Consider the following 25594-nt stretch of genomic DNA (forward strand, 5'->3'; position numbering starts at 1 on the left):
CACGTGCCCCTTCCCTGTACCATTTTAACTTCGGTGTGAGCAGCAACAAACTTGTGCCCGCATTGGCTTCAGCGCTTTCTCTGATGTCACTTCCCAGAAGTGACAAAAGCGCCAAAGTTCATCGCTGCTTGTGCCACGATTAAAAGGCATGGAGAAGGGGCACGTGCACGGGTCCTGCAGTCCATTCGATTCTAGAAATCTCACTATCCTCCGCTGAAGAAGCGTTGAAAATGAACCGAGTGTCTGCACACGGTGGGCATGTTGGCCCATATTCTATCGATGGCGCCTAACTGGAAAAATGTTAGAGAAATGGTCAGGAACCACTTCACAGGTCATAGACCTGATGAGCCGCCGCGGGAGCGGACCGCTTGGCATGATGGACCTCTGGTCTGACCCAGTGGAGGCAACGTCTTATGTTCTTAAAAGGACTTTTAGTTAAAAAAATTTACAATGCCTAACATTAATGTAGGCGTGGCTAGTGGCGTTAAGCGTCGTAAAGCACCTCCAAAGGCGCCATCCACGTGAAAGGCAGGCCTTAAAAACCCTGGCCTTCATTTCCGTTGCCTACCTTTCCCAAAGGTACGACTCTCTAAAGGGCGCCATCAGGTGACAGGTGATCTGCGGCTGTATTTAAGACGGCCGCTGCCGCTGCTGGCACAGTTTATAGAATCCAGGCCTTGGTGTCTGAGTCCCTTTGTTTCAGTCCTGGAGCTGGGGATCGTTGATATAGATGGTAAAGATGGGACCGGGGGGGGGGGGGGGAGGAAGGGAGGACACACACACCTCATCTGTCTCTCTGCAGGCTGTCTTTATCTTTGCTTTATGAATCATGGATGTGATTCCAGTTCCTCCACCCGATTCCAGTTTTGCAGCAATTTAAGGTTGAGGGCCGCGTGGCCCCCCTCCCCCTCTCAGATTTCTGGTTGAAATTCAGGCCACGCTTGGCACATCTCTCCACACAAGGCTAAAATTCCTTCCAGCAGTGCAGATGAAAAGCCCTCTTAGCTAATGAGAGTGGTCTCAGAGTGAGTTCCCAGTGCCTTGGGCAGAGCAGGCTGGGAGCTGGCATCAGGATATGTGTTCCCCACTGAGAGAGCATGTCCTTTCAGCGCTGCCTGTGGTTATTTCAGGACACGTGTCTATGTAACATAGTAAACCACGACAGCCTGGCCCAGTCTGCTCAATAGTCACATTCATGGTTAAATTGTCTTTTTTTTTTTCTTTAATATTTCTGGGCAATAGACCCTAGAAGCTGCCCGTTACTGTCTTAAGATTCTCACTGCTGGATCTGCCGCTGAAGCCCACTCCAGCCTATTCTAACCATCCTGTCACTGGAGCTTCTATCAAAGCCCTCCCCAGGTCGTCCTAAACCAAATCACCATATACAGGACAACCAGTACCAGCCTTAGTCTGTTTTATACCATGCATTTTCTAATTGGAGATCCTCTGTGTTCATCCCATGCTTTTTTGAATTCTGTCACTGTTTTCCTCTCCACTGCGTCTCTCGGGAGGGCATTCCAGGCATCCACCACCCTCTCCGTGAAAAAGAATTTCCTAACATTACTCCTAAGTCTGCCACCCCCGAAACCTCAACTTATGCCCTCTAGTTTTACCATTTTTCATATGTGCGTGTATGTGTACATCTGTGAATGTCCACATGTATATGTGAATGTCCACATATGTGTATGTGTGCGTCTGTGAATGTCCACGTGTGTGTCTGTAAATATACCATAAATATCCAATAGGAATATATATATATATCTCAATCAAGATAGCTGTAGAGATGTTTCAAGTTTTTAAAAGTCTTTATCATATCTTCCCTGTCCTCTAGAGCAGTGTTCTTCAACCGCCTGTCCGTGGACCGGTGCCAGTCCGCAGAAAATTCTTGCCGGTCCGCATAGGGCCGGCGAGATCGATGAGCTGCAATTTCCTGCCGGTCTGCGCAGGGCCGGTGAGATCATGGGGAGCCTCCGACAGTGGCTTTCTCCCCTCCCAGTAGCTGTCGGTATTTGCCAGCGCAGCGATTCACTAAGGCAGCACTGGGGCTTTTGCTGAGTCACGGCCGCCTCTGATGAAGCAACTTCCTCTTTCCTCAGATGCGGCGCGACCCATCAATGGACCCAAGGCTGCCTTAGTGAATCGCTGCGCTGGCAAGTACGGAGAGCTGCTGGGAGGGGAGAAAGTCACTGTTGGAGGCTGGGAAGCTGCTGGACAAGGGAAAAAAAAGGGACAGCTGCTACTGGACCTGGAAGGAAGGAGAAGGAGAGATACTGCTGGGAGAGGAGGAGGGAAAAGAGTCTGGGAAGCTGCTGGACAAGGGAAAATAAAGGGACAGCTGCTACTGGACCTGGAGGGAAAGGGAAGGGAAGAGAGTTACTGCTGGACAGGAGGAGGAGGGAAGGGAGAAGGAAAAAAGGAAGGAAACAGCTGGCAGGGAGATTAGAGGAGGGGAAGGGGAGAGACAGGGATGAGAAAGTAGAGAGATTGATGATGGGAAGGGGTCAGCAGAGAAATAAGCAGAGAGGGACAAAGATGCTAGATCTGGTGTAGGAGAGAAAAATGAAGAGAGCAGTGAAGCTGGAATGAATCATGTAAAAAGGTCTTGGGTCCAATCCTATTCAACATATTCATAAGTGATATGACCCAAGGGATCAGAGGAAAAATATCATTGTTCGCCGACGACGCCAAACTGTGCAACATAGTAGGTAAAAGCACTATGCCTGACAATATGACACAGGACCTACAATGGTCATCGACTTGGCAGCTTAACTTCAATGCTAAAAAATGCAAAGTGATGCGCCTGGGTAAAAGAAATCTGTGCAGGACTTACACGTTAAATGGTGAGACCTTAGTTAGGACCACGGAAGAACGGGATTTAGGAGTAATCATTAGTGATGACATGAAAACTGCCAATCAGGTGGAAAAGGCTTCCTCTAAGGCAAGGCAAATGATGGGTTGTATCCATAGAGGTTTTATCAGCAGGATGCCAGAGGTCATAATGCCACTGTACAGATCCATGGTGAGACCTCATTTGGAATATTGTGTTCAATTCTGGAGACCACATTACCGGAAAGATGTGCTGAGAATGGAGTCAGTTCAGCGGATGGCCACCAGGATGGTCTCGGGGCTCAAAGATCTTCCGTATGAAGTAAGGCTGAATAAATTGCAGCTGTACTCACTTGAAGAACGAAGAGAGAGAGGGGACATGATCGAGACATTTAAATATATCACGGGTCGTATCGAGGTTGAAGAGGATATCTTCCGTCTTATAGGACCTTCTTCCACCAGAGGGCATCCGCTGAAAATCAGGGGAGGGAAATTTCATGGTGACTCCAGAAAGTATTTCTTCACTGAGAGGGTGGTCGATCATTGGAATGAACTCCCACGGCAGGTGATTGAGGCCAACAGCGTGTCAGATTTCAAAAATAAATGGGATATTCATGTGGGATCTCTAATGAGGTAAGGGCAGGGGGTGGTGAGCAAAATCAAGGAGAAGGGTCAATAGAGTGGGCAGACTTGATGGGCTTTGGCCCTTTTCTGCCGTCATTTTTCTATGTTTCTATGTTTCTAAAGGAGAGAGGGGGCGCAGGCTGGATGGAAAGGGGAGAGGGGCATAGAAAGAAGACAGATACCATATGGAAGGGGGAGAGGGCAAACAGTGGATGGAAGGGGCAGATGCTGGATTGAAGAGACAAGAGATGGCAGACGCTGGAATGAAGAGAGTGAAAAGAAGATGAAAGCAGAAACCAGAGATAACAAAAGGTAGAAATAAATAATTTTATTTTTATTTTGTGATTAGAATATATCAGATTTGAAATATATATCCTGCTAGAGCTGGTGTTAGACATAACTGGGGACTGCAAAGTCAAGGCAGTGCTTCTTTAGCTTCCAGCTGGCTTAGGGCTCTCTCTGACCAGGGGGCATTCCCCTAACACTATTCCTGTCATGTGTGACTGCAGTATTCTGTTAGCATGATATTTCTGTGTAGCATTCTGTAATAATTTGGCTTGTTCAGTTTTCTTGGTAGTAGAGGGGATATATGTGAAGGTGAGGGGAGACAGGGATTTTGTTGATCCTTGCTCTGTATTATTTGTATTTATAAAATGACAATTGTACAGAATATTGTATCTTTTTATACTTTAATAAAATACATTCAATATAAAATCATAACTGAGGCTTGTGCGGATGGGATCAGATGGTTTGCGGGGACCAAGCTCGCGGAGACGGGGCAGAAACAGGGTTTTTAAAATTTCAGTCCTAGTAGTTTGCCAGTCCACAAAATAATTATTTTATTTCCGCCGGTCCATTGGTGTAAAAAGGTTGAAGAACACTGCTCTAGAGTGCAGGTCGTCGACTTACAACCTATGCGACATGCGACCGTTCGACTTTACGATGCGTTTCCACAGCCCATACTAATTACAGTTTTTACCCCTCCCCGCCTACCTTTTCCCTTGTGGTTCAGCAGTGTATCCTGCCTGAGCACCTTCTGACGATGTCAGAAGCCAGCAGCGCACCCGGGCCGGCACACGCAGGAGCAAGCTTTTAGAACTCCCGCTCCGCCCTGCACCGCTGACTATAACACTGCCGTAAGTTCTCATGAGACTTGTGGTTCTCATTGGACCACCAGGGAAAATATGTACCGTATTTTCACTCATATACCGCGCATCCGTGTAAAACGCGCACACGGGTATAGCGTGCAGGGAACTATAATTTATGTAAATAAATATTATATACCACGCACACCTGTATACCGCGCATGCCACCCCGACTCTCCCGTCGCTGCCCGACTCTCCTTTTGCCCGCCCCAACTCTCCTCTGGCCAACCCGACTCTCCTTTAGCCCGCCCCGACTCTCCTCTGGCCAGCCCGACTTTCCTTTAGCCCACCCTGACTCTCCTCTCCCCCTTGAAGTCCTGTCCCCCCCCCCCAACATCCGATTCACCCCTCCCCCCGCAGGACCTATCGCACCCGCACCCCGAAGAACTGCTTGCGCTCAAACACGCACCCGCCCCCCCACCCCGAAGGACCGCTCGCACCCCCACAGCCTCCCCCCCCTTCATGTAGAAGTTTCCTACCGTCGTCCTGCTGCTTCCTCTGCCGGCGGTCCTGCCCCTTCTCTTAGCCCTGCGGGACCGCCGGAAGAGGAAGCAGCGTAGACACAGGGCTAAGAGAAGGGGCAGGACCGCCGGCAGAGGAAGCAGCAGGACGACGGTAGGAAACTTCTACATGAAGGGGGGGTGGGGAGGCTGTCCTTCGGGGTGGGGGTGCGGGTTCGTGTTCCAGCGTGAGCGGTCCTTTGAGGTGCAGGTGCCAGCGGTCTTGCGGGGGGGGGGGGGAATCGGACGTCGGGGGGAACTATGTAAAAAAAAGGGGATAACGTGCTCACGCATATAACGCGCATGGTTATACACGGTTTGTAAAATCGTGTATAACGGGCGCGTTACATGCGTGAAAATACGGTATACGACTGTATACATATTTAGGTCTTCCAGTCTCTTTTTGTACATCTTTTGGTGCAAGCCCCATACCATTTTGTCGCTTCCATCTGGACCGCTTCCATCCTTAGCCAGAGATGGCCTCCAAAACTGAGCACAATACTCCAAGTGGGGCCTCACCAACAACCTGTACCTCCTTTCTTTTGCTGGTTACAGTGAAAGAGACTGTGGAAATACATATGTCTGCGTACCTGAATGTGTGTGTGTATTTATGTGCACCTTGTATGGGTGTGGGCGAGAGGGACTGTGTGCCTATGCATGTTTGTGTGTGTATATCCTTAGACGTGTGTGTGAGAGAAAGAAACTGTGTATACTTCTCTGTGTCTGCGCTCCCAGTACAGACACTTATCCTAAGTACTCTGGATTGCTGTAACATCATTTATTTTATCTATAGGCAAGAAAAACATTAAGAGGATGCAGATTATTCAAAATACCATGTCTGATTAATATCCAATTTGGAAAAATTCGATCATGTGTCGAAATATGGTGTCAGGTCAAAAGCGCGCCGGGACAAAGGCGCGCCCAGACAATTGAGCGCAGCGCGGAGGTGCGCGACACTCAAAATTACTGTTTTTAGGGCTCCAACGGGGGGGGGGCGGGGGGGAACCCCCCCACTTTACTTAATAGACATCGCGCCGCGTTGTGGGGGGTGTGGGGGGTTTTAACCCCCCACATTTTACTGAAAACTTAACTTTTTCCCTGTTTTTAGTTTTAAGTTTACAGTAAAATGTGGAGGGTTACAACCCCCCAAACCCCCATAATGCCGGCGCGATGTCTATTAAGTAAAGTGGGGGGGGGTTCCCCAACAAAACCCCCCGTCGGAGCCCTAAAAACAGTAATTTTGAGCGGCGTGCGCCTCCGCGCTGCGCTCAATTGTCTGGGCGCGCCTTTGTCTTTGGCGCCGTTGTCTATGAATCCGAAATATTATCAAATACTGCATTGGCTGCTGATAGAGGCGAGAATTTTGTTTAAGTTTGGTTGTATCTGCTTTAAGTCACTGCATGGTCTTATACCTAGTTATCTTCTTGATCATTTTGAATTTGGCAATAGAATACGCCCTACACGGGACTCGCGATTATTTGCTTTTCCTTCTATAAGGGGCTGTGTTTACAAACAATTTTTAAATAGAAGTCTATGGGACAAACATTTTGGCAATTTTATATTACGCTCTAATTCAGAAAATTGCTAAAAACATATTTGTTTGATAACTTTTTTTTTAACTGCACAGAACTGAGAGGTAGTTGTGGTATACAAAGTACAATGGAACCTTGGTTTACGAGCATAATTCGTTCCAGAAGCATGCTCGTAAACCAAAATACTCATATATCAAAGCGAGTTTCCCCATAGGAAATAATGGAAACTCGCTTGATACGTTCCCACCCCCCCCCAACCTCCCCCCGAGGCCAGCGGCGCTGCTCCCCCCTCCCTGTTCGCAAAGCCTCCCCCCCCCCACAGAACTGACACGCCCGCCCGAACAACTTGAAACTTATCCCCGTCTGGCACCGACACGCAGCCCACAGGACACGCCAGTGCCGCTTGAAGAACTTCCTGCCTCTGCCGGGCCTTGAGCATGCATCTGCGCATGCTCAAGGCCTTCTAATTCTCCCTCTCGCTGAGAATCTCGGCGAGAGGGAGAATTAGAAGGCCTTGAGCATGCGCAAGGCCCGGCAGAGGCAGGAAGTTCTTCAAGCGGCACCGGCACATCCTGTGGGCTGCCTGCCGGTGCCAGACGGGGGTGGGGGGGGGGGGTGGGTGGGGAAGTTTCAAATTGTTCAGGCGGGGGGGGAGGGGGTGCCTGTTTGAGCGGTGGGGCCTTTGCGAGTAGGGGGGGAGCGATGCCGGTTCTGGGTGGGGTTGAACATAAGAATTGCCATCTCCGCATCAAACCCTAGGTCCATCAAGTCTGGTGATCCGCACATGTGGAGGCCCCACCAGGTATACCCTGGCCTAGTTTTAGTTCCCATATCACCGTATGCTTCTCAAGGGAGATGTGCATCTAATTTACCCTTACCCGTATCACTCTATGCCACTGTTAAGGAGATGCACATCTAGTTTACCCTTAAATTCTAGAACAGTGGATTCTGCAATTACTTCCTCTGGGAGAGCATTCCAGGTGTCCACCACTCGCTGCGTGAAACAGAACTTCCTGATATTCGTCCTGGACCTGTCCCCCCTCAGCTTCAGTCTATGTCTTCTTGTCTATGTCACACTGGACATTGTAAATAACTGCTTTCCCTGCTCTGTTTTGTCGAATCCTTTCAGTATTTTGAAAGTCTCGATCGGATCCCCTCGCAGTCTCCTCTTCTCAAGGGAGAACAATCCCAGTCTCCTAAGTCGTTCCTCGTAGTCCAGGTTCTCCATACCTTTCACTAGCTTCGTTGCACGTCTCTGCACCCTCTCTAGCAGTTTTATATCCTTCTTTAGGTATGGAGACCAATGCTGGACGCAGTATTCCAGGTGCGGTCTGACCATGGCTCTGTAGAGCGGTATTATAACTTTCTCTGATCTACCGTATTTTCACGCAAATAACGCGCACCCGTGTAAAACGCGCACCCGTGTAAAACGCGCACACGGGTATAGCGCGCAGAAATCACGATGATATGTACAAAAACTTTTGTATACCGCGCTCACGGGTATAACGCGCATGATGCCCGACGCTCCTTTCGCCCGCCCTGACTTTCCGTGCACTGTCCCGACTCTCCGTTCACCCCCCCTGACTTCCGTGCACTGCCCTGATTTTCCGTGCGCTGTCCCGACTCTCCGTTCACCCCCCCTGACTTCCGTGCACTGCCCTGACTTTCCGTGCGCTGTCCCGACTCTCCGTTCACCCCCCCCTGACTTTCTGTGCACTGTCCCCCCTTGAAGTCCTGTCCCCCCTTGAAGGTCTGTCCCCATCCTTAAAGCCTGATGCCCCCCCCCCGACGTCCGATACATCCCCCCCCCCGGCAGGACCACTCGCACCCCCACCCCGAAGGACCGCCGACTCCCCAACAATATCGGGCCAGGAGGGAGCCCAAACCCTCCTGGCCACGGCGACCCCCTAACCCCACCCCGCACTACATTACGGGCAGGAGGGATCCCAGGCCCTCCTGCCCTCGACGCAACCCCCCCCCCCCCAACGACCGCCCCCCCCCCAGAACCTCCGCCCGTCCCCCAGCCGACCCGCGACCCCCCTGGCCGACCCCCACGACACCCCCACCCGCCTTCCCCGTACCTTTGTGTAGTTGGGCCAGAAGGGAGCCCAAACCCTCCTGGCCACGGCGACCCACTAACCCCACCCCGCACTACATTACGGGCAGGAGGGATCCCAGGCCCTCCTGCCCTCGACGCAAACCCCCCTCCCCCCCCCCCAAGAACCTCCGACCGCCCCCCCAGCCGGCCCGCGACCCCCCTGGCCGACCCCCCCACCCCCCTTCCACGTACCTTTGGTAGTTGGCCGGACAGACGGGAGCCAAACCCGCCTGTCCGGCAGGCAGCCAACGAAGGAATGAGGCCGGATTGGCCCATCCGTCCTAAAGCTCCGCCTACTGGTGGGGCCTAAGGCGCGTGGGCCAATCAGAATAGGCCCTGGAGCCTTAGGTCCCACCTGGGGGCGCGGCCTGAGGCACATGGTCGGGTTGGGCCCATGTGCCTCAGGCCGCGCCCCCAGGTGGGACCTAAGGCTCCAGGGCCTATTCTGATTGGCCCACGCGCCTTAGGCCCCACCAGTAGGCGGAGCTTTAGGACGGATGGGCCAATCCGGCCTCATTCCTTCGTTGGCTGCCTGCCGGACAGGCGGGTTTGGCTCCCGTCTGTCCGGCCAACTACCAAAGGTACGGGGAAGGGGGGTGGGGGGTCGTGGGGGTCGCCAGGGGGGTCGCGGGTCGGCTGGGGGGGCGGTCGGAGGTTCTTGGGGGGGGCGGTCGTTGGGGGGAGGGGTGTTTGCGTCGAGGGCAGGAGGGCCTGGGATCTCTCCTGCCCGTAATGTAGTGCGGGGTAGGGTTAGGGGGTCGCCGTGGCCAGGAGGGTTTGGGCTCCCTTCTGGCCCGATATTGTCGGGAAGTCGGCGGTCCTTCGGGGTGGGGGTGCGAGTGGTCCTGCCGGGGGGGGATGTATCGGACGTCGGGGAGTCGGCCGGGCAAGAGGGCTTGGACTCCCTCTTGCTCCGATCGTGGATGCGGGTGCGGGTGGGAGCGCGTGCGAGCGGTCGTTCGGGGTGGGGGTGCGAGTGGTCCTGCCGGGGGGGGATGTATCGGACATCGGGGAGTCGGCCGGGCAAGAGGGCTTGGGCTCCCTCTTGCTCCGATGGTGGATGCGGGTGCGGGTGGGAGCGCGTGCGAGCGGTCGTTCGGGGTGGGGGTGCGAGCGGTCCTGCTGGTGGGGTGAATCGGACGTCGGGCGGGGTGGGAACTATGTTTAAAAACTTTTGTATACCGCGCTCACGCATATAACGCGCGAGGGGTATGCGCGGTAGGTAAAAACGCGTATAACGCGCGCGTTATATGCATGAAAATACGGTACTCGTAATTCCCTTCTTTATCATGCCTAGCATTCTATTTGCTTTCTTTGCCGCCGCCGCCGCACATTGCGCCGACGGTTTCAGGGTCCTATCTATCAGTACACCCAGGTCCTTTTCCTGTTCAGTCTTTCCCAGAGTTACACCTGACATACTATACTTGTGTTCTTTGTTTTTTCTGCCTAAATGCATCACTTTGCACTCGGTTTGCGAGACAAGATTTGCGAGAATGTTTTGCTCGTCTTGCAAAACACTCGCAAACTGAGGTTTGACTGTACATTGTTATGTTATCATCTGTGTCTATGATTATGTATTTATTTTATGAATTAATTTGGTTTTATTTCTCATCCGATCAGAACAGGTTACAAGTTTACATACATAATAAAGTGTATTTATACAAAACGATGGCAGGACATTGTCTGACACAGATGACAAAAACATAGGGCTCCTTTTACCAAGCTGCGCTAGGAGTTTTAAAGCAAGCACTGCAATGCCGTGCGCGCTAGACGCTAACGCCTCCATTGAGCTGGTGTTAGTTTTTCCGCATAGCGCGGAGGGCAGCGCGCGCTAATCCGCAGCGTGTGGTAAAAACGCTACCGCAGCATAGTAAAAGGAGCCCATAGTTAACAAAACATGGTCAAACATAATATGACAAACACGGATGCTTGAGACGCGTTCAGCGTCCGGATTAAAGTTTGATCGGATTCGTTACACCCTGAGGCAGCTGAATTAAGAACATAAGAAGTTGCCTCCGCTGAGTCAGACCAGAGGTCCATCGTGCCCAGCAGTTCGCTCCCGCGGCGGCCCATCAGGTCCATGACCTGTAAGGTGATCCTTTGTCTAAAACCCTTCAGTCCCCTTTATCCTTCAATCTATACCCTTTCATAATCCTATCTCTACCTCTACTTATATCCCTCAATCCCCGTATCCTTCAGGAACTTGTCCAATCCCTCTTTGAATCTCCTTAATGTACTCTGTCCTATCACATCCTCCGGAAGCGCATTCCAGGTGTCCACCACCCTCTGAGTGAAGAAAAATTTCCTAGCATTGGTTCTAAACCTGTCCCCTTTCAATTTCTCCGAGTGCCCCCTTGTTCTTGTAGTTCCCAATAAGCTGAAGAATCTGTCCCTCTCCACCTTCTCTATGCCCTTCATGATCTTGTAAGTCTCTATCATGTCTCCTCTGAGTCTCCGCTTCTCCAGGGAAAAGAGCCCCAGCCTTTCTAACCTGTCTGCGTATGAAAGGTTTTCCATACCTTTTATCATTTCTGTCACTCTTCTCTGAACCCTCTCAAGTATCGCCATGTCCTTCTTGAGGTACGGTGACCAATATTGGACACAGTACTCCAGATGCGGGCGCACCATCGCATGATACAGCGGCATGATGACTTCCTTCATTCTGGTTGTAATACCCTTCTTAATAATACCCAAATTAATAATAATTATGAAACATTGGCCATCGTTGGTGTACTGATTAACAGAAGATAAGTTGAATTTATTTTTTCATCTATCTTGGATATCTTCTAAGCCATTTATAACACAGTACAGTGCTTGTTTCATCTAAAGGAGGTTTTTTTAGCCAGTGAGGTGAACGCTCCACCACTGTTATTCCACCACTGTGGAGGTGGGAGGGCCCTTATCTGAGGCTTTTTCCTCCGTTTGAAAATGCTCATTTAGCCTGTACTGTGTTACTAACATATCATCTGATATAGTGCATCTTACCATTGTGAAAGAGTTTTGTTTAAAAACATGGTAGGGTGAGACATAGCAAAACATGGCATTACAAGCGTGGCTAACCTAGTATGATGGAGCCTAGCACGGTAGACATGGAACGGCAAACACTGTGTAGCAGACATAATGTGAGAAATTGTAGCATGGTAGACACAGTATGGCAAGTATAGCATGGAAGATACGATTTATAGTATAATAGGGTGAGAGAGAAGAGGCGACAGTATGACACAATGAGGCATGGTTAGAAATTTGGATTGGTGTGGTCTCCTAAGAGGGTCAAGGGAAGAAGTGGGCTTTTATTGCTTTCCTAAAGTTCAGCAGACCTTCTAATGATCTAATATGGGTAGATAGCTTGTACCAGAGGCGTGGTAGGTAGTGTGTATCTCCCAGACGCACAAGCACATACACGTGTGCAATGTATAGTGTGAGTGTGTTTTTTATGTGTGTCTGTGAAAGTACACATATATTTGTGTGTATTTGTATGGGTCTTTAAGTGTACATGTAGGTTTGTGTGTACTGTATATGTGAGTGTGTCTGAGAATGCAATGTATATTTATATGGGTCTGTTAGTGTACATGTGTGTGAATGAACATATATGTGGATTTGAGTACATAAGTGTGTTTATGAGCGTCTCTGAATGTACAATGTATATGTGAATTTATTTACTTATTCAATTTTCTTTACTGTTCTCCCAGGGGAGCTCCACATTGTTTACATGAATTTATTCAGGTACTTAAGCATTATTTCCTGTCTGTCCCAGTGGGCTCACAATCTATGTAATGTACAGGGGGCAACTTGCCCAGGGTCACAAGGAGCAACATGGGTTTGAGCCCACAACCTCAGGGTGCTGAGGCTGTAGCTTTAGCCACTGTACCACACTTTCCTCATGTGTGTGTATGTGTGCATCTGTGAATGTACACATGTATATATGAATGTCCACGTGTGTGTGTATGTCAGTGAATGTAAACATGTATATGTGAAAATCCATATACTGTGTGTCTGTAAATGTCCATGTATGTATATGTCTGTGAATGTACACATATATATGTGAATGTCCACGTGTGTCTATGAATGACATGTGAATGTCCCCGTGTGTGTATCTCTGTGAATGTCCATGTGCATGTATGTGTGTATCTGTGAATGTACACATGTATATGTGAATGTCCACGTGTGTGTGTATGTCAGTGAATGTAAACATGTATATGTGAAAATCCATATACTGTGTGTCTGTAAATGTCCATGTATGTATATGTCTGTGAATGTACACATATATATGTGAATGTCCACGTGTGTCTATGAATGACATGTGAATGTCCCCGTAAGTGTATCTCTGTGAATGTCCACATGTATGTGAATGTCCATGTGCATGTATGTGTATCTGTGAATGTACACATGTATATATGAATGTCCACGTGTGTGTGTATGTCAGTGAATGTAAACATGTATATGTGAAAATCCATATACTATGTGTCTGTAAATGTCCATGTATGTATATGTCTGTGAATGTACACATGTATATGTGAATGTCCACATGTGTATGTGTGTGTCTATGAATGTAGTTATAAATATTAAGGCGATCAAAAAATATGATAATATGCTCAATGATTAAGTCACTCAAGATTATATAACATATTTTACATTAAACTTCTAATAAATTATTAATAAATAGTGAAAAGGATTCAGTGTCAAAGTGCTTCCTACAATTGCGAACCATTAAGAAAACAAGTTGGGACCATCATCACACTTTTCTTCCTAATAGTGATATATTACTATAGATATATACCGGTAATACTCTGCACTGGAAACAATACCATGATGATAATAATGGACCAGAAGTAAAAATCACTTATCTTCTTTATGTTGTAAATTCTATCATGTTTCAACCCAGTCAGTCTGACCAGTAGGTACTATTTTTTCATTTTTGTTTTCATTGCGAGGTGAATAATAAAGCGTTCCGTGCGTTTAAAATCATATCACTCCCCTACCCAGACCTGAGTTTCGCCAAAAACGGCTTCCTCAGAAGGAGTGTATGTTAGTATTTGTGCTGGGGCTATCAGTTCAATGGCGCCATCAGCGTTCTCAGTGCCGCCAATTATAGTCTAATTTATTAGAAGTTTAACATAAAATATGCTATATAATCTTGAGTGTCTATGAATGTACACATGCATGTGAATGTCCACGTGTGTATATATGTATGTCTATGAATGTATATGTGAATGTCCACATGTGTGTCTATGAATGTGCCATAAATATCTAACAGAAATATATATATATCTCAATCAAGAGAGCTGTAGAGGTGTTTTGACTTATATTTTTTTTGTGTGTCTGTGAATGTACATGCGTGTGTGCGTCTGTGTTTTCTCTCTTCATTTGCATCTGATTGAGATAATTGTTCAAGATCCCTCTGGCAGCTCCCTTCACCAACCGAGGTTCTCTGGGGATTATGATATTCTGTTAGTGATCAGGAGAGAATAGGCTAAACTAATTAGGGAGGAGATAAGAACTTTTCTGAACACAAGTGGAAAATTGGCAGGATAATCCTTCAAGGGGCCTCCTGCGTGTGGGGAAGAGAGGAGGGCGGGGTGGAAGGCAACATGAGGAGAGCATGGAGAGAGGGCTGAGCGAGATGGGGAAAGAAGGGAGTGATCTGAGGAGAGAGGCTGATGCAATAAATCATGCCATTCCTTCACTTTCCATTTTCCCATGCTAACCCTAGTCTCAATACAGCAAGGGTTCTAGCTTGGAAAACTCCACTCTACAACCAGCGTGCTGAAGGGTCTAGACCAGGGGTGCCCAATACGTCGATCGCGATCGACCGGTAGCTCAGGAAGGCAACGTGAGTCGATCGCGGAGCCCATCCCGGGCTCCATGATAGACTCGTGTTGCCGTCCTGATCTACTGGGCCGATCAACCTTCCTCTGTGTTCTCCCTAGGGCCTTTTAGCTGGGTGGTCCGCCCAGCTGCCATCTGCTGCTGCCGCTGCTGCTGAACATTAAAAAAAACCCCGGCTTGGAGATTTCAGCCCGTAGCGAACTTATGCTCCGGGCTCTAACGTGTGCGTGCTGGCTTCTCTTCTCTTCCCTCTGAAACCGGAAGTTATGTCCGGGGGGGGGGGAGAAGGGAAGCCGGCACGCACATGTTGAGAGCCCTGAAGCAAGCGTTCGCTACGGGCTAAGGCGGGAGACAGGTTAGTGAAGCATTTCCTCTTCTTGCTGCCGAGTCCTGCCTACTTTCTGTTTCCGCAAAGGCAGGACCCGGCAGCATTTCCCCCAATAGGTCGATCGCGATGCTGGTCGGCCGAAGCAGGGAGAGCTTGGGGTGGCATCGGCTTTTGGACCTGTTATTGGTGGTGGTTTGGGTCCTGGTCCCCGATGGCAGTTTAGGTCCTGGTCCCTGATGGCAGTGGCTTGGGGGAGGGCAGGGAGAAAGAAAGAAAAAGGGCAGGCAGGGAGACAGAAGGAAAGAAGAGAAACAGAAAAAAAGAAAGGGAGGCAAAGAGAAAGAAAGGGCAGGGAGAGAGGAAGGAAAAGTTGGGGGAGAGGAAGCATACAGGCTAAAAGAAGGGAAGAAAGATTGGATGCACAGTCAGAAGAAGAAAGTGCAACCAGAGACTCATGAAATCACCAGACAAGGTAGGAAAAATGATTTTATTTTAAATTTAGTGATCAAAATGTATCTGAATTTATATCTGCTGTCTATATTTTACACTAAGGTCCCCTTTTACTAAACCGCAATAGAGGTTTTTAGCGCAGTGAGCCTATGAGCGTCGAGAGCAGCGCTGGGCATTCAGCGCAGCTCCCTGCGCTAAAAACTGCTATCGTGGTTTAGTAAAAAGGGAGGGGGGTATATTTGTCTATTTTTGTATGATTGTTACTGAGGTGATAGTGCATAGAGTCATCTGCTTTGACCTCTTTGAAAAACCCTGGAATAGGAATGATAATTAACATTTTCTATGCGTACAGTGTGCTTTGTGTTTTTTTTTAATTTTATTGTTGGTAGATCATTTTGACTTGGTCATTTTAAAAGTAGCTCGCAAGCCAAAAAGTGTGGGCACCCCTGGTCTAGACTCTAAAATTTCCATCTTTGTCATTTCAGAGCCTGGCGGTTCAAAGTTCACCATTGGTAAGTCGATCTGGCTGCTCTGGGCCCTGGTCTTCAACAATTCGGTTCCAGTGGAGAATCCAAAGGGAACCACCAGCAAAATTATGGTGCTGATCTGGGCTTTCTTCGCCGTCATCTTTTTGGCCAGCTACACTGCCAACCTGGCTGCCTTTATGATTCAGGAAGAGTACGTGGACACTGTGTCTGGACTCAGTGACAAGAAGGTAAGAGTTAGAAAATTCAGGATCAGAAGAGAAAGGGATGGGGGTGGGGAGCTTAAAGGTCAAAGGAAAAGGATTAGGGATTCATTGGTGAGGAGGGAGGGGCTAGGGGGAAAGGTTATATGCTCAGGATAAGCAGCATAGAATTTGTTTTGCTACTTGGGATCTAGCTAGGTACTTGGGACCTAGGTTGGCCACTGTTGGAAACAGGATACTGGACTTGATGGACCTTCGGTCTGTCCCAGTATGGTAGTTCTTATGTTTTTAGGATTTAACCCTTTCAGGACCAAGGGACATATTTGTCCCATAACTTTAAAATCCTATCAATTTTGATTGGGATAGTCTACGGTTCTAAATTTGATATGTACGGATTCCATATGATACTGCCTTTATGTAAACAAACTGGTTCCGACATTCATTCATTAGCGTCGTTGCTAGATTGACGAGAAGATTCACTTGCCACACTGTCCATAAGCCAGAAGTGTGATTTTTTAAAATAAAAATAATGATATTTCACAAAAAAAATCAATTTTTTGGCATCTGCAAGCCCTTTTTACCATAAAAATGTCGTCAAAACCACAAAAATTGGCCTACGATCCTTATGGTCCTGAAAGGGTTAAGATAACCTAGGGAAGACCTAGTGCTGACAGAAAGAGTTTCAAGGGCTTAGTAATACAGGAGAAGGGGGTTAGAGGACTCAAGGATAAAAAAATGTGAGGTAGAGAGCTTGGAAATATGGCAAGCAGGGAGTCCTGATGCAAAGTTATAAAGAATAGGGGGACTCAGTGGTATAGTTAGGGACATTTAGTGGTTAGGGGAAGCTTAAGGGGTTCAGTGACAAGGAGAGGGGGATGGGGGAACTCAGGAGTAAAGAGAGCAGGCAATTACAAGTCTTGCTGCTTTCAGGACCTGAGAGAGCTAATCCCTGCTCCTGCCACTTGTAACTGGCCACCAATATGACCTGGCCCCACTCTGTGCCTTAGAGCTGCCATCCATCAGCCAAAAACCCCTGTTGGAGTTTACCTGTCTGTCTCTTGCTTTCTCAACCCCCTTCCCTGTATTCTCTGTCTCTCCAGTTCCAGAAGCCCCACGAGCAGTACCCACCACTCAAGTTTGGCACCGTTCCCAATGGCAGCACAGAGAAAAACATCCGGAGTAATTATCCCGACATGCATACCTATATGATGAAGTACAACCAGCGGAATGTGGAGGACGCCCTGCAGAATCTAAAGATGGGGTGAGGAAGGAGGTGTGATGCCTGCAGACGCATGTTGCCACATGCATCCTGTTTTCTAGTGAGGAGGAAGAAGGGGCAACACAAGGCTAGGACAAGGCAGACATGTCGGGCAGTGCTGAAGAGGCGAATATTGATAAGGTTCAAAGAATGAGCCTGACTGGGATTGGCTAAGGTCTGGATGCTGGGCTCTGGGTTCTTGAGGGCTCACTACCTGGACTGGGTTGCTTTTCAGGATATCCAAAAGAATCACTTTGACCTTGTATGTATTTATCATGGGTCTCTCTTGAAACTAGGCTTATTCGGAGTCGGGCAGATCTGGCTGGCTGAATCTGGGAGTCATCACTCCTGAATGACCTCAGATGTTACATGTCAGGAACAAATGGGAAAATGTCCAACCAAATATCTACTGAAAGTTGCTCCCTCTCAATTTTCCCTACCCCCTACCAGTGGTCACATCTGGAGTAATATCTTTCAAACCTTCACACATCTATCCTCACTTTCCCTGTCAGTGTGAAATTGACTTCTTGTCTTTCAGCCTCCTGTTGAGGAGCCATGAGGATCTTTCCCCACCCCCGATAGTTCTCTTCTCCACCATCCTCTTGTCGATATCCTCAAGTCCTCAATTTCTCTGTCTCTAAAACACATAATCTCCTTACCTTGTTATGTTCCTACCGGTTCCTTTTCCTAGTTTCTTGCTTTAGTTTACCTTCCTAGTGCAACATGCTACTATTTCTCTCCTTTAATTTTTCTGATATCGGTGTTCTCCCTTTTGTTTCAAACAGCAAACTGGATGCCTTCATATATGATGCAGCTGTGTTGAACTATATGGCCCGGAAGGATGAAGGGTGTAAGCTGGTTACCATCGGCAGTGGTAAGGTGTTTGCCACTACAGGGTATGGAATTGCACTGCAGAAGGGCTCCAAATGGAAACGTCTCATTGACCTGGCTCTGTTGCAGTTCCTGGGTGATGGTAAGTGCTACACACCAGCCTTGATCTCTATCTCCAGGTCCCACTGATTTCACTCTTGCTGTTTGTAGCAGCCTTAAGGATCATTGGAAATGTTTCTGATTGTTTATTGCCCAAATAAAGTGTGTGTGTGTGTTTGGGAGGGGGGGGGAACGGACAGGGAGAGAATTTATCTAGGAGGTTTTACTCAACAATTCAAGGCCACAGTGGAATTTTGGAACAAATACACACCATATACAAACTGGACCCTATCTAAACTGAGGCTTATATTTTTATTATCATCTTTCTTTCAATTTCTTTTTCTGAATGTCAGTCTACTCTGTCACTGTCTGGGAGTTTTCACACTATCTGGGCATCACAAAATGTGCTACCAAACCTTGTACCCCAGAGGTGGTTGCATGTGCGCTCCTAAGCCTAATTAGAAAATCATGGCTTTGTTCTGTTCTTGAGTGTGGTTTTCCCTTGTTCTGCTTCTCCTGTGTTGTCCCTCTCACATCCTCTTGTCTCTACGTCTCTCTGTTCATCCTCTTCTGGCATAGTTTGGCATGCTGGTACCAAATGTACTCCTTGCAGTCATCTTGTCCGTTTTGCCTCTCCAGATGTCTTGAGTGCCTGATGCGCAATCAGTCTTCCATTCTAGATAGAACATCCTTCTGCTGGAAACATAGCCACCTATCCCCCTCCCTCCACATACTTATATCAGGACTGTGTATTCTGCAAATTCCATACGGAGCCGAGTCACTGTCTTGTACAGGCATTTATCTTTAAAATAACAGTCAGGCACACAGACATTCCCACCCTCTGTTCAAGAGCTACTGGAAGATGGCCTTGCTTTTGCTGCCAGCATATTAAAATTCTGATGAGGACGGCAGTGCTGCATGCAAGGGAAAGTGTAAATCCCCCGTAGGGAGGAGTGAAAAGGGAAGTTGTGGAGCGGATCAGGGCTGGCAGTCAGAGCCCATCAGCAGGAGAGTTTGGTCACTCTCCTGCTTTAGCTATTTTTCTGCCGATGTTTCCTATTCTGTAGGAAGGTTTGGCCAGAGTCTGCCCCTATTTTTAATCTTTTTTGTTTCTCTTATATTTTTTCTTTCTGATGATTTTTTAAAATTATTTTTCCACTTTCACTTTTATCCTTCTCTCTTCTTTCTCTTTGTCTCTGAATCCTTAATCTTTATTTATTGTTCATTTCATTTTCCTTTTACATCGCTTTCCTTTGTTCTTGCATTCCATGATCTCTCTTTTTTTCCTCCCGTCACTCTAAATTTTCTTTCACTCTCCTTTTCCTTTTTTTTTTTCTTCCTTCCTCTTTTTCCATGTCACTTGCTGTTTTCTCTCTCCCTCCCTCATTTCATCTAATGTTTCTTCCCTACCATCCCCTCTCTGTACCTCTTTTGGCTTCCCTACCTCTCGTTTTCTCTGTCATCCTCTCTCTCTCTTTTCTTTCTCTTTCTTCATTTTTTCCTCATTCATCTCTTCCTAATTCTCTTTCTCATGTTCCATCATTCATGCTTGTCTCTTTCTTTCTTTCCCCCCCACTTCTCAATTTCTTCCCTTTTCCTCATCATTCTACACCCCTCCTCTTCTTACCATTCCTGTCTTTCTTCCTCTCCTTCTCTACCTCTCTCCACCTGTTTCTCTCCCCCAACCCATTCTGTCTTCCCAAGTTGTGCCCAGATCTCATGGAGCATTAAGACTTAAGAGCCCGACCCTGTGCTTGAGGTCTTTCTCATTTATCTTCCCCTTTTGCCACTGGCCGTTGCTAGGTTACCCACCCTGTGCTTGCCACTCAGCTCTGACAGCTGAGGATGAAGGGGAGAGAAATATTCACTTTTTTTTTTTTCCCAATCAAGAACCTTTTTTTTTTTTTTTTTTTTTATCAAGAGCAAACTGTTCCTGGGTTTTGCAAGCCAGGTGAAGTACACAGATCCTGCTTAAGGAAAGGCCAGGATAAGAAGGGCTCTTATTCCCTCACCATGGTTTCATAATTTCAGCCTCTTTTTTTCACAGCACTCAAGGAAATCAGGGAATAAAATCAAGATCTGTTTAATTTGTTGTAATTTTTTTTAAGATTTGATGTTTGTTAAAACTCATTATTTAAAAAATCCATCAGCATTTAGATGGGAGAAAGCAATAGGTGTGGCTTTGTAAGGAAGGCATTTTTAGCCACCTATATACTTTTTTTTTTAAAACAATGGCCTTATTAAAATGATTTAATAAACTAAACTATTTAGAAAGGAGCACAGGCAGCTGAGAGAGCTTTCTTATTGGTCAGTGGTTGTGGGAGGGAGTACAGGATGCTGGGAAAGCTGACTTTTTGGTTAGAGGTTGCTAAGAGGGCAGAATAAGGAGCTGGGAGAGCTTTCCTATTGGTCAGAGGATGTGGGAGGGCGTATAAGCAGCTGGAAGAGTCCTCCTATTGGTCAGAATCCAGGGCAAAAAGTCAGAACTATCAACGCTTGGATCAGCAAATACAAAGAGCTACAGTGCATTTTCGCTATTCATGCATTCATTATTTGCAATTTTGCATATCTGTGGGTGCGTGAATTGTAGCCGCTATTGGCGAGGAAGTGAGTTGCAAGCAACAACTCCAAAAAGAGAGAAACATGTTTTTCCTATAGGATCCATCGTTCACTCGCTGCGGTATTGAGGACCCTGGAAGCTAACGTCTATTTTCCCACAGAAGCATTGTTTACGTTATTCGCAAATCTAATCTAATTCACAACTTATTAATTGCATTATACCAAAAAGGTTCAAGGCACTTTATATCCAAAGAAGCCGTAAAATCTATGGGAGAATAGAAAAGCAATCAAACATTAAAATATCATTTTGGTTCATGAAGATTTTCAGGAACCATACTGCTGCGGGAGTTGGAAGAAGATTTTATATATGTTGTATTGTGGATCTATTTAGATGGCATATAAATTAATAAAATAAATAAACAAACAAACAAAATAGGGTCTAGGAATAACACTAACAGATGGGTGTAGCAAAGCCGAGAGACCTATGGGAGCCGATATTTTGAAGGAAAAAAGATCAACCTTCCTGAGAATACAGTTGCCATGCTACCTCAATCCAACTGGCAGAGCTGGTCAGGAGCTCAAAGTCCCAGCCAAGCCCTGGATTAGCCTGCCATCTCCTCCCTCCCATCTCCCAAGATTTTTTCCCTTCCCCCCTCTCTTCCTCTTACCTTCATCCCTCTATATTTTCTTTCTCCCCTCAATCCCCAGTTCCCCCTCTCTTTTTAGCATTTTTGACCAAGGCTTTAACATTAGGTTGATTAAGACACTTTTTTGAAGTCTGCTGAGGAAAGTGAGGAGACACCTGGGAGAGATGGTGGTAGGGGAGAATAAGAAGTGAGTGAAAGAGGTCTGTTTTGCCACCTCAAAACGTGATGACACCATTCCAGCCTCCAACCACCAACTACTCAAGGAGCCCTCCCATGATCCCCAGCAAAGGCATCTTCTTAAACATTAAACCTAGAGCCCAACTTCTTACTTTCTCTGTTCTGATTTTTATTCTGTCTGTCCCTCCTGCCATTCCACCACCACCACTTGCTCTTCACCCTTGCTTCTTTCAGATGAAATTGAGATGCTGGAACGCTTGTGGCTGTCGGGCATTTGTCACAATGACAAGATTGAAGTGATGAGCAGCAAATTAGACATCGATAACATGGCAGGAGTCTTCTATATGCTACTGGTGGCCATGGGACTCAGCCTACTGGTCTTCGCCTGGGAGCACCTAGTCTACTGGAGGTTGCGGCACTGTATGAGGCATACGGGCAAGCTGGATTTTCTCCTGGCCTTCAGCAGGGTAAGGTGACATAGTGGAGCCAGCACATGGCAAGGACACCACCTCCAGATCCATCTATATCTTCAATCCTTCTGGTCCATCTCCATTGACCCCTCCCCTTTGCCTGCGTTAGCCTCCTCTCACCTCTTCCGTTCACCATATCTTTCTGTCCCTCACTGACCATCCATCATCCTTGGTTTTCTGGACATTCATATGTGGACTCAATATTCTTTACAGCCCATCCTTCTACCTTTCCACTCTTAGCCACTGATTCATTTTCATAAGTTTTTAAGCCAACCTCTGGTCAGTCAATCTATTGTATCTGGCCTGCTTTAAAATTCTCAGAATATAGAAAAAAAGGATCTGCCCTATTAGGCAAAGTAGACACACAAAAATGGGGTAAATGAGACATCAATCCAGTCCAACAGGGAAGCCTTTATTGTATAAGTCCCAACAAGGATCCGAGTTTCGATAATATAACATAATTGTCTTCATTAGGGGACAAAAATATGACATAAAAACAAATAACCTTATTACTAGGGAGATTATCAATAATATTCTGTGATAAATATTCACTATTCACAATAATCACAGCTCTAAATTAAATTAAACCATAAAGTGAAGTGCTCAGACCTTGTACCTATAATTTAGTGATAACACCAAACAGAGGTAAGCTAAGGGACCATCATTGCCTTCACTTTCCCTTACCCAACCAATATCAAAAACATATCAACTTATTTGGAATGGTTGGGGCGTTGGTATCTGCTTGACCTCGATGGGGTTGAAGTGCCTTGTGTAACAGTGCTGTGACTTTAAAAGCGTGATTCAATCAAACCATTATATCATCCCTGTCTCCCCCGACTCGAGTTTCGGCTCTTCATCAGGGAGGGACTCTATTAAAACAATAAATAATTTTTTGTTATTATTATAGCCGTATCAGTACGCTGCCTGACTTATCTATTCTCTAACTTTAAATGCAAATTAATGCTTAAATCTTCAGTTGTACTATCAAACTTCCCAAATCTGTTACTGGCTCTGTGGACCGGGACGGTGTCGAAAGCAGGGATAGCGGAAGACGCTGTGCCGGTCCATAGAGCCAATAACAGGTTTGGGAAGTTTGATAGTACAATTGAAGATTTAAGCATTAATTTGCATTTAAAGTTAGAGAATAGATAAGTCAGGCAGCGTACTGATACGGCTATAATAATAACAAAAAATTATTTATTGTTTTAATAGAGTCCCTCCCTGATGAAGAGCCGAAACTCGAGACGGGGGAGACAGGGATGATATAATGGTTTGATTGAATCATGCTTTTAAAGTCACAGCACTGTTACACAAGGTACTTCAACCCCATCGAGGTCAAGCAGATACCAACGCCCCAACCATTCCAAATAAGTTGATATGTTTTTGATATTGGTTGGGTAAGGGAAAGTGAAGGCAATGATGGTCCCTTAGCTTACCTCTGTTTGGTGTTATCACTAAATTATAGGTACAAGGTCTGAGTACTTCACTTTATGGTTTAATTTAATTTATTTAATTTAGAGCTGTGATTATTTCAAATAAAAACAAATAAAACATATATAAATATACAGTCACATATCCAAATAAGTCTATATTGATAAAAAAATATTTATCAAAACATTAATAAAAATATTAAAACCCAAAGTGTGCTTAATATTCTACAGATAAACTAAAATTACAAAAAAATATAAAATCTAAACAGAACACTTGAAAGAGTATGTGAATAAAGGCTAAATAGAGAGAGGGGAAAACTGTCACAAAGTTTACTGGGAATGTGATATTGAGTGAAACAAAAGCAGGAAGAAACAACTGAGGCAGAGTAGTCAGGCTATCTTTAAAAAAGGGAAAAAACGCCATGACACCACTTTGGGTTTTAATATTTTTATCAGTATAGACTTATTTGGATATGTGACTATATATTTATATATGTTTTATTTGTTTTTATGTCGTATTTTTGTCTCCTGATGAAGGCAATTGTTATATTGTCGAAACTCGGATCCTTGTTGGGACTTATACAATAAAGGCTTCCCTTTTGGAATGGATTGATGTCTCGTGTTTGCCCCTTTTCTTGTGTGTCTGCTTTAAAAATTCTGCCAGGTGTTTGCGACTTTGGCCTGGCCATGACTGGACTTGATGAACCTTTGATTTGATCCAGTATGGCAATTCTTGTGTTTTTATGACTCATTAGTTGATCATCTGAATGTCAATGTATGCATCTATGTTTGACTCTCCAACATCCTTATGGGTATCTTTACGCTGGTCCTTGCCCTTCATCATGCCAGTTTCCTACAGGAGGTCAATTCTGGAATAAATTTAACTGATAGGGTGCCTTGTGCTATCACCAAATTGCAAGGGGGACGGATGGATAAAGACGATGTTCACCTGCAGTTTAATCCTTTCTTGTCCCCTTCTTCATCTGATCTGAATTCAGCTCTGGCAGTACCCATCATAACAAGCCATCATGTCTATCCTTCCCATCATCTGTTGTCATCAGAGCTGGATTTATGGCGTCAGCACCCATAGACGAGACCAGAGAGCAGTGGGAAGAGGAGATTTCTCCCCTAGAGAAAATATGTACAGCCCAAACCTAAAGCAAGTGAAACCCAGGCTCCTGTTTAGCTCAGGCTTTGGTACCTTCAAAATTTGGAACCTCAGGCAGTTGTCTGTATTGTCTGTACCATAAACCGCCCAGACGTACCTCCCTCCCCCTCTCCCCCCACAGGTCTGGCATAGCTGGAGGCTCCTGGGCTGGGCTATGATGCATACTCCTCTGCTTATCCCCCTACTGGGATCATAAAAGGTTTAAGTGGAGTGTTGTGGTCTGATCTTTAATGGCTGAAATCCTATCCCCAATTTTCAGGCTCTCCTCTCTCCCTCTTCTCCTGCTCTGCTGCCACGGCACTGTAAACATAGCTCCATTCCCTAACACTTGGTTCTGTCCCTTACCCAAGAATAATTCTCAAAAGGGTGTCTAAAGATGGGAACCAGGATGCTGCGCACAAATTCATAAAGTCCGTTGTGTGGAATACTTGTTGAAGGCCTCATTTATTTGCTTGACTTTAGACAGGATTATTATGCTAGCCAAACAACTGGTGTAAAATACATGTGTGTGACTGTTAAGAGTGCTACAACCTGCGCACGAACATGCTAGACACACCCCTGGACCTGCCCAAGCCCCTCTTAGGTCCACACCTCCTTGCAGCTGCGCACTCCAAACTCATACACACAATTTATACAATTCCAACTGAGACAGTTAACGTGCGTAACTGCTAATTATCCGACACCAATTATTAATTGGATGTTAAGGCCAGTTAGCAGCTTATTAAGTTAGGCACATAAATTTGCATGCTAATTGCAAAGTTGGGTGTGCAAATTTATTGAATTGGAGGGGGGGGGGGCAATATTGAGGCTGGATAATCGGAAACCCTGTGTGCTGAGTTGACTGTAGTACACACCCCAGAGGTGGCTGCATGAGTCTGTAATGCCATTCCTCAGTAGGGGGTGTTGACCAGCTCTAGATTATTCATGAAAAGCTGGAA

The 25594-nt window shown here is 46.4% G+C and overlaps 1 protein-coding gene across 1 annotated transcript in view; it reads left to right on the top strand.

Moving 5' to 3' along the window:
- Nucleotides 1–25594, top strand: part of GRIN2D (glutamate ionotropic receptor NMDA type subunit 2D) — a 70279-nt gene that overhangs the window by 42151 nt on the left and 2534 nt on the right. The window contains 4 exon segments of the mRNA XM_033962397.1: nucleotides 15815–16044; nucleotides 17118–17278; nucleotides 18061–18248; nucleotides 21823–22055. Coding sequence (XP_033818288.1) covers nucleotides 15815–16044; nucleotides 17118–17278; nucleotides 18061–18248; nucleotides 21823–22055 — 812 coding nt within the window.

This window comes from Geotrypetes seraphini, chromosome 10 (assembly GCF_902459505.1).
Source record: "Geotrypetes seraphini chromosome 10, aGeoSer1.1, whole genome shotgun sequence".
Lineage (NCBI taxonomy): Eukaryota > Metazoa > Chordata > Amphibia > Gymnophiona > Dermophiidae > Geotrypetes > Geotrypetes seraphini.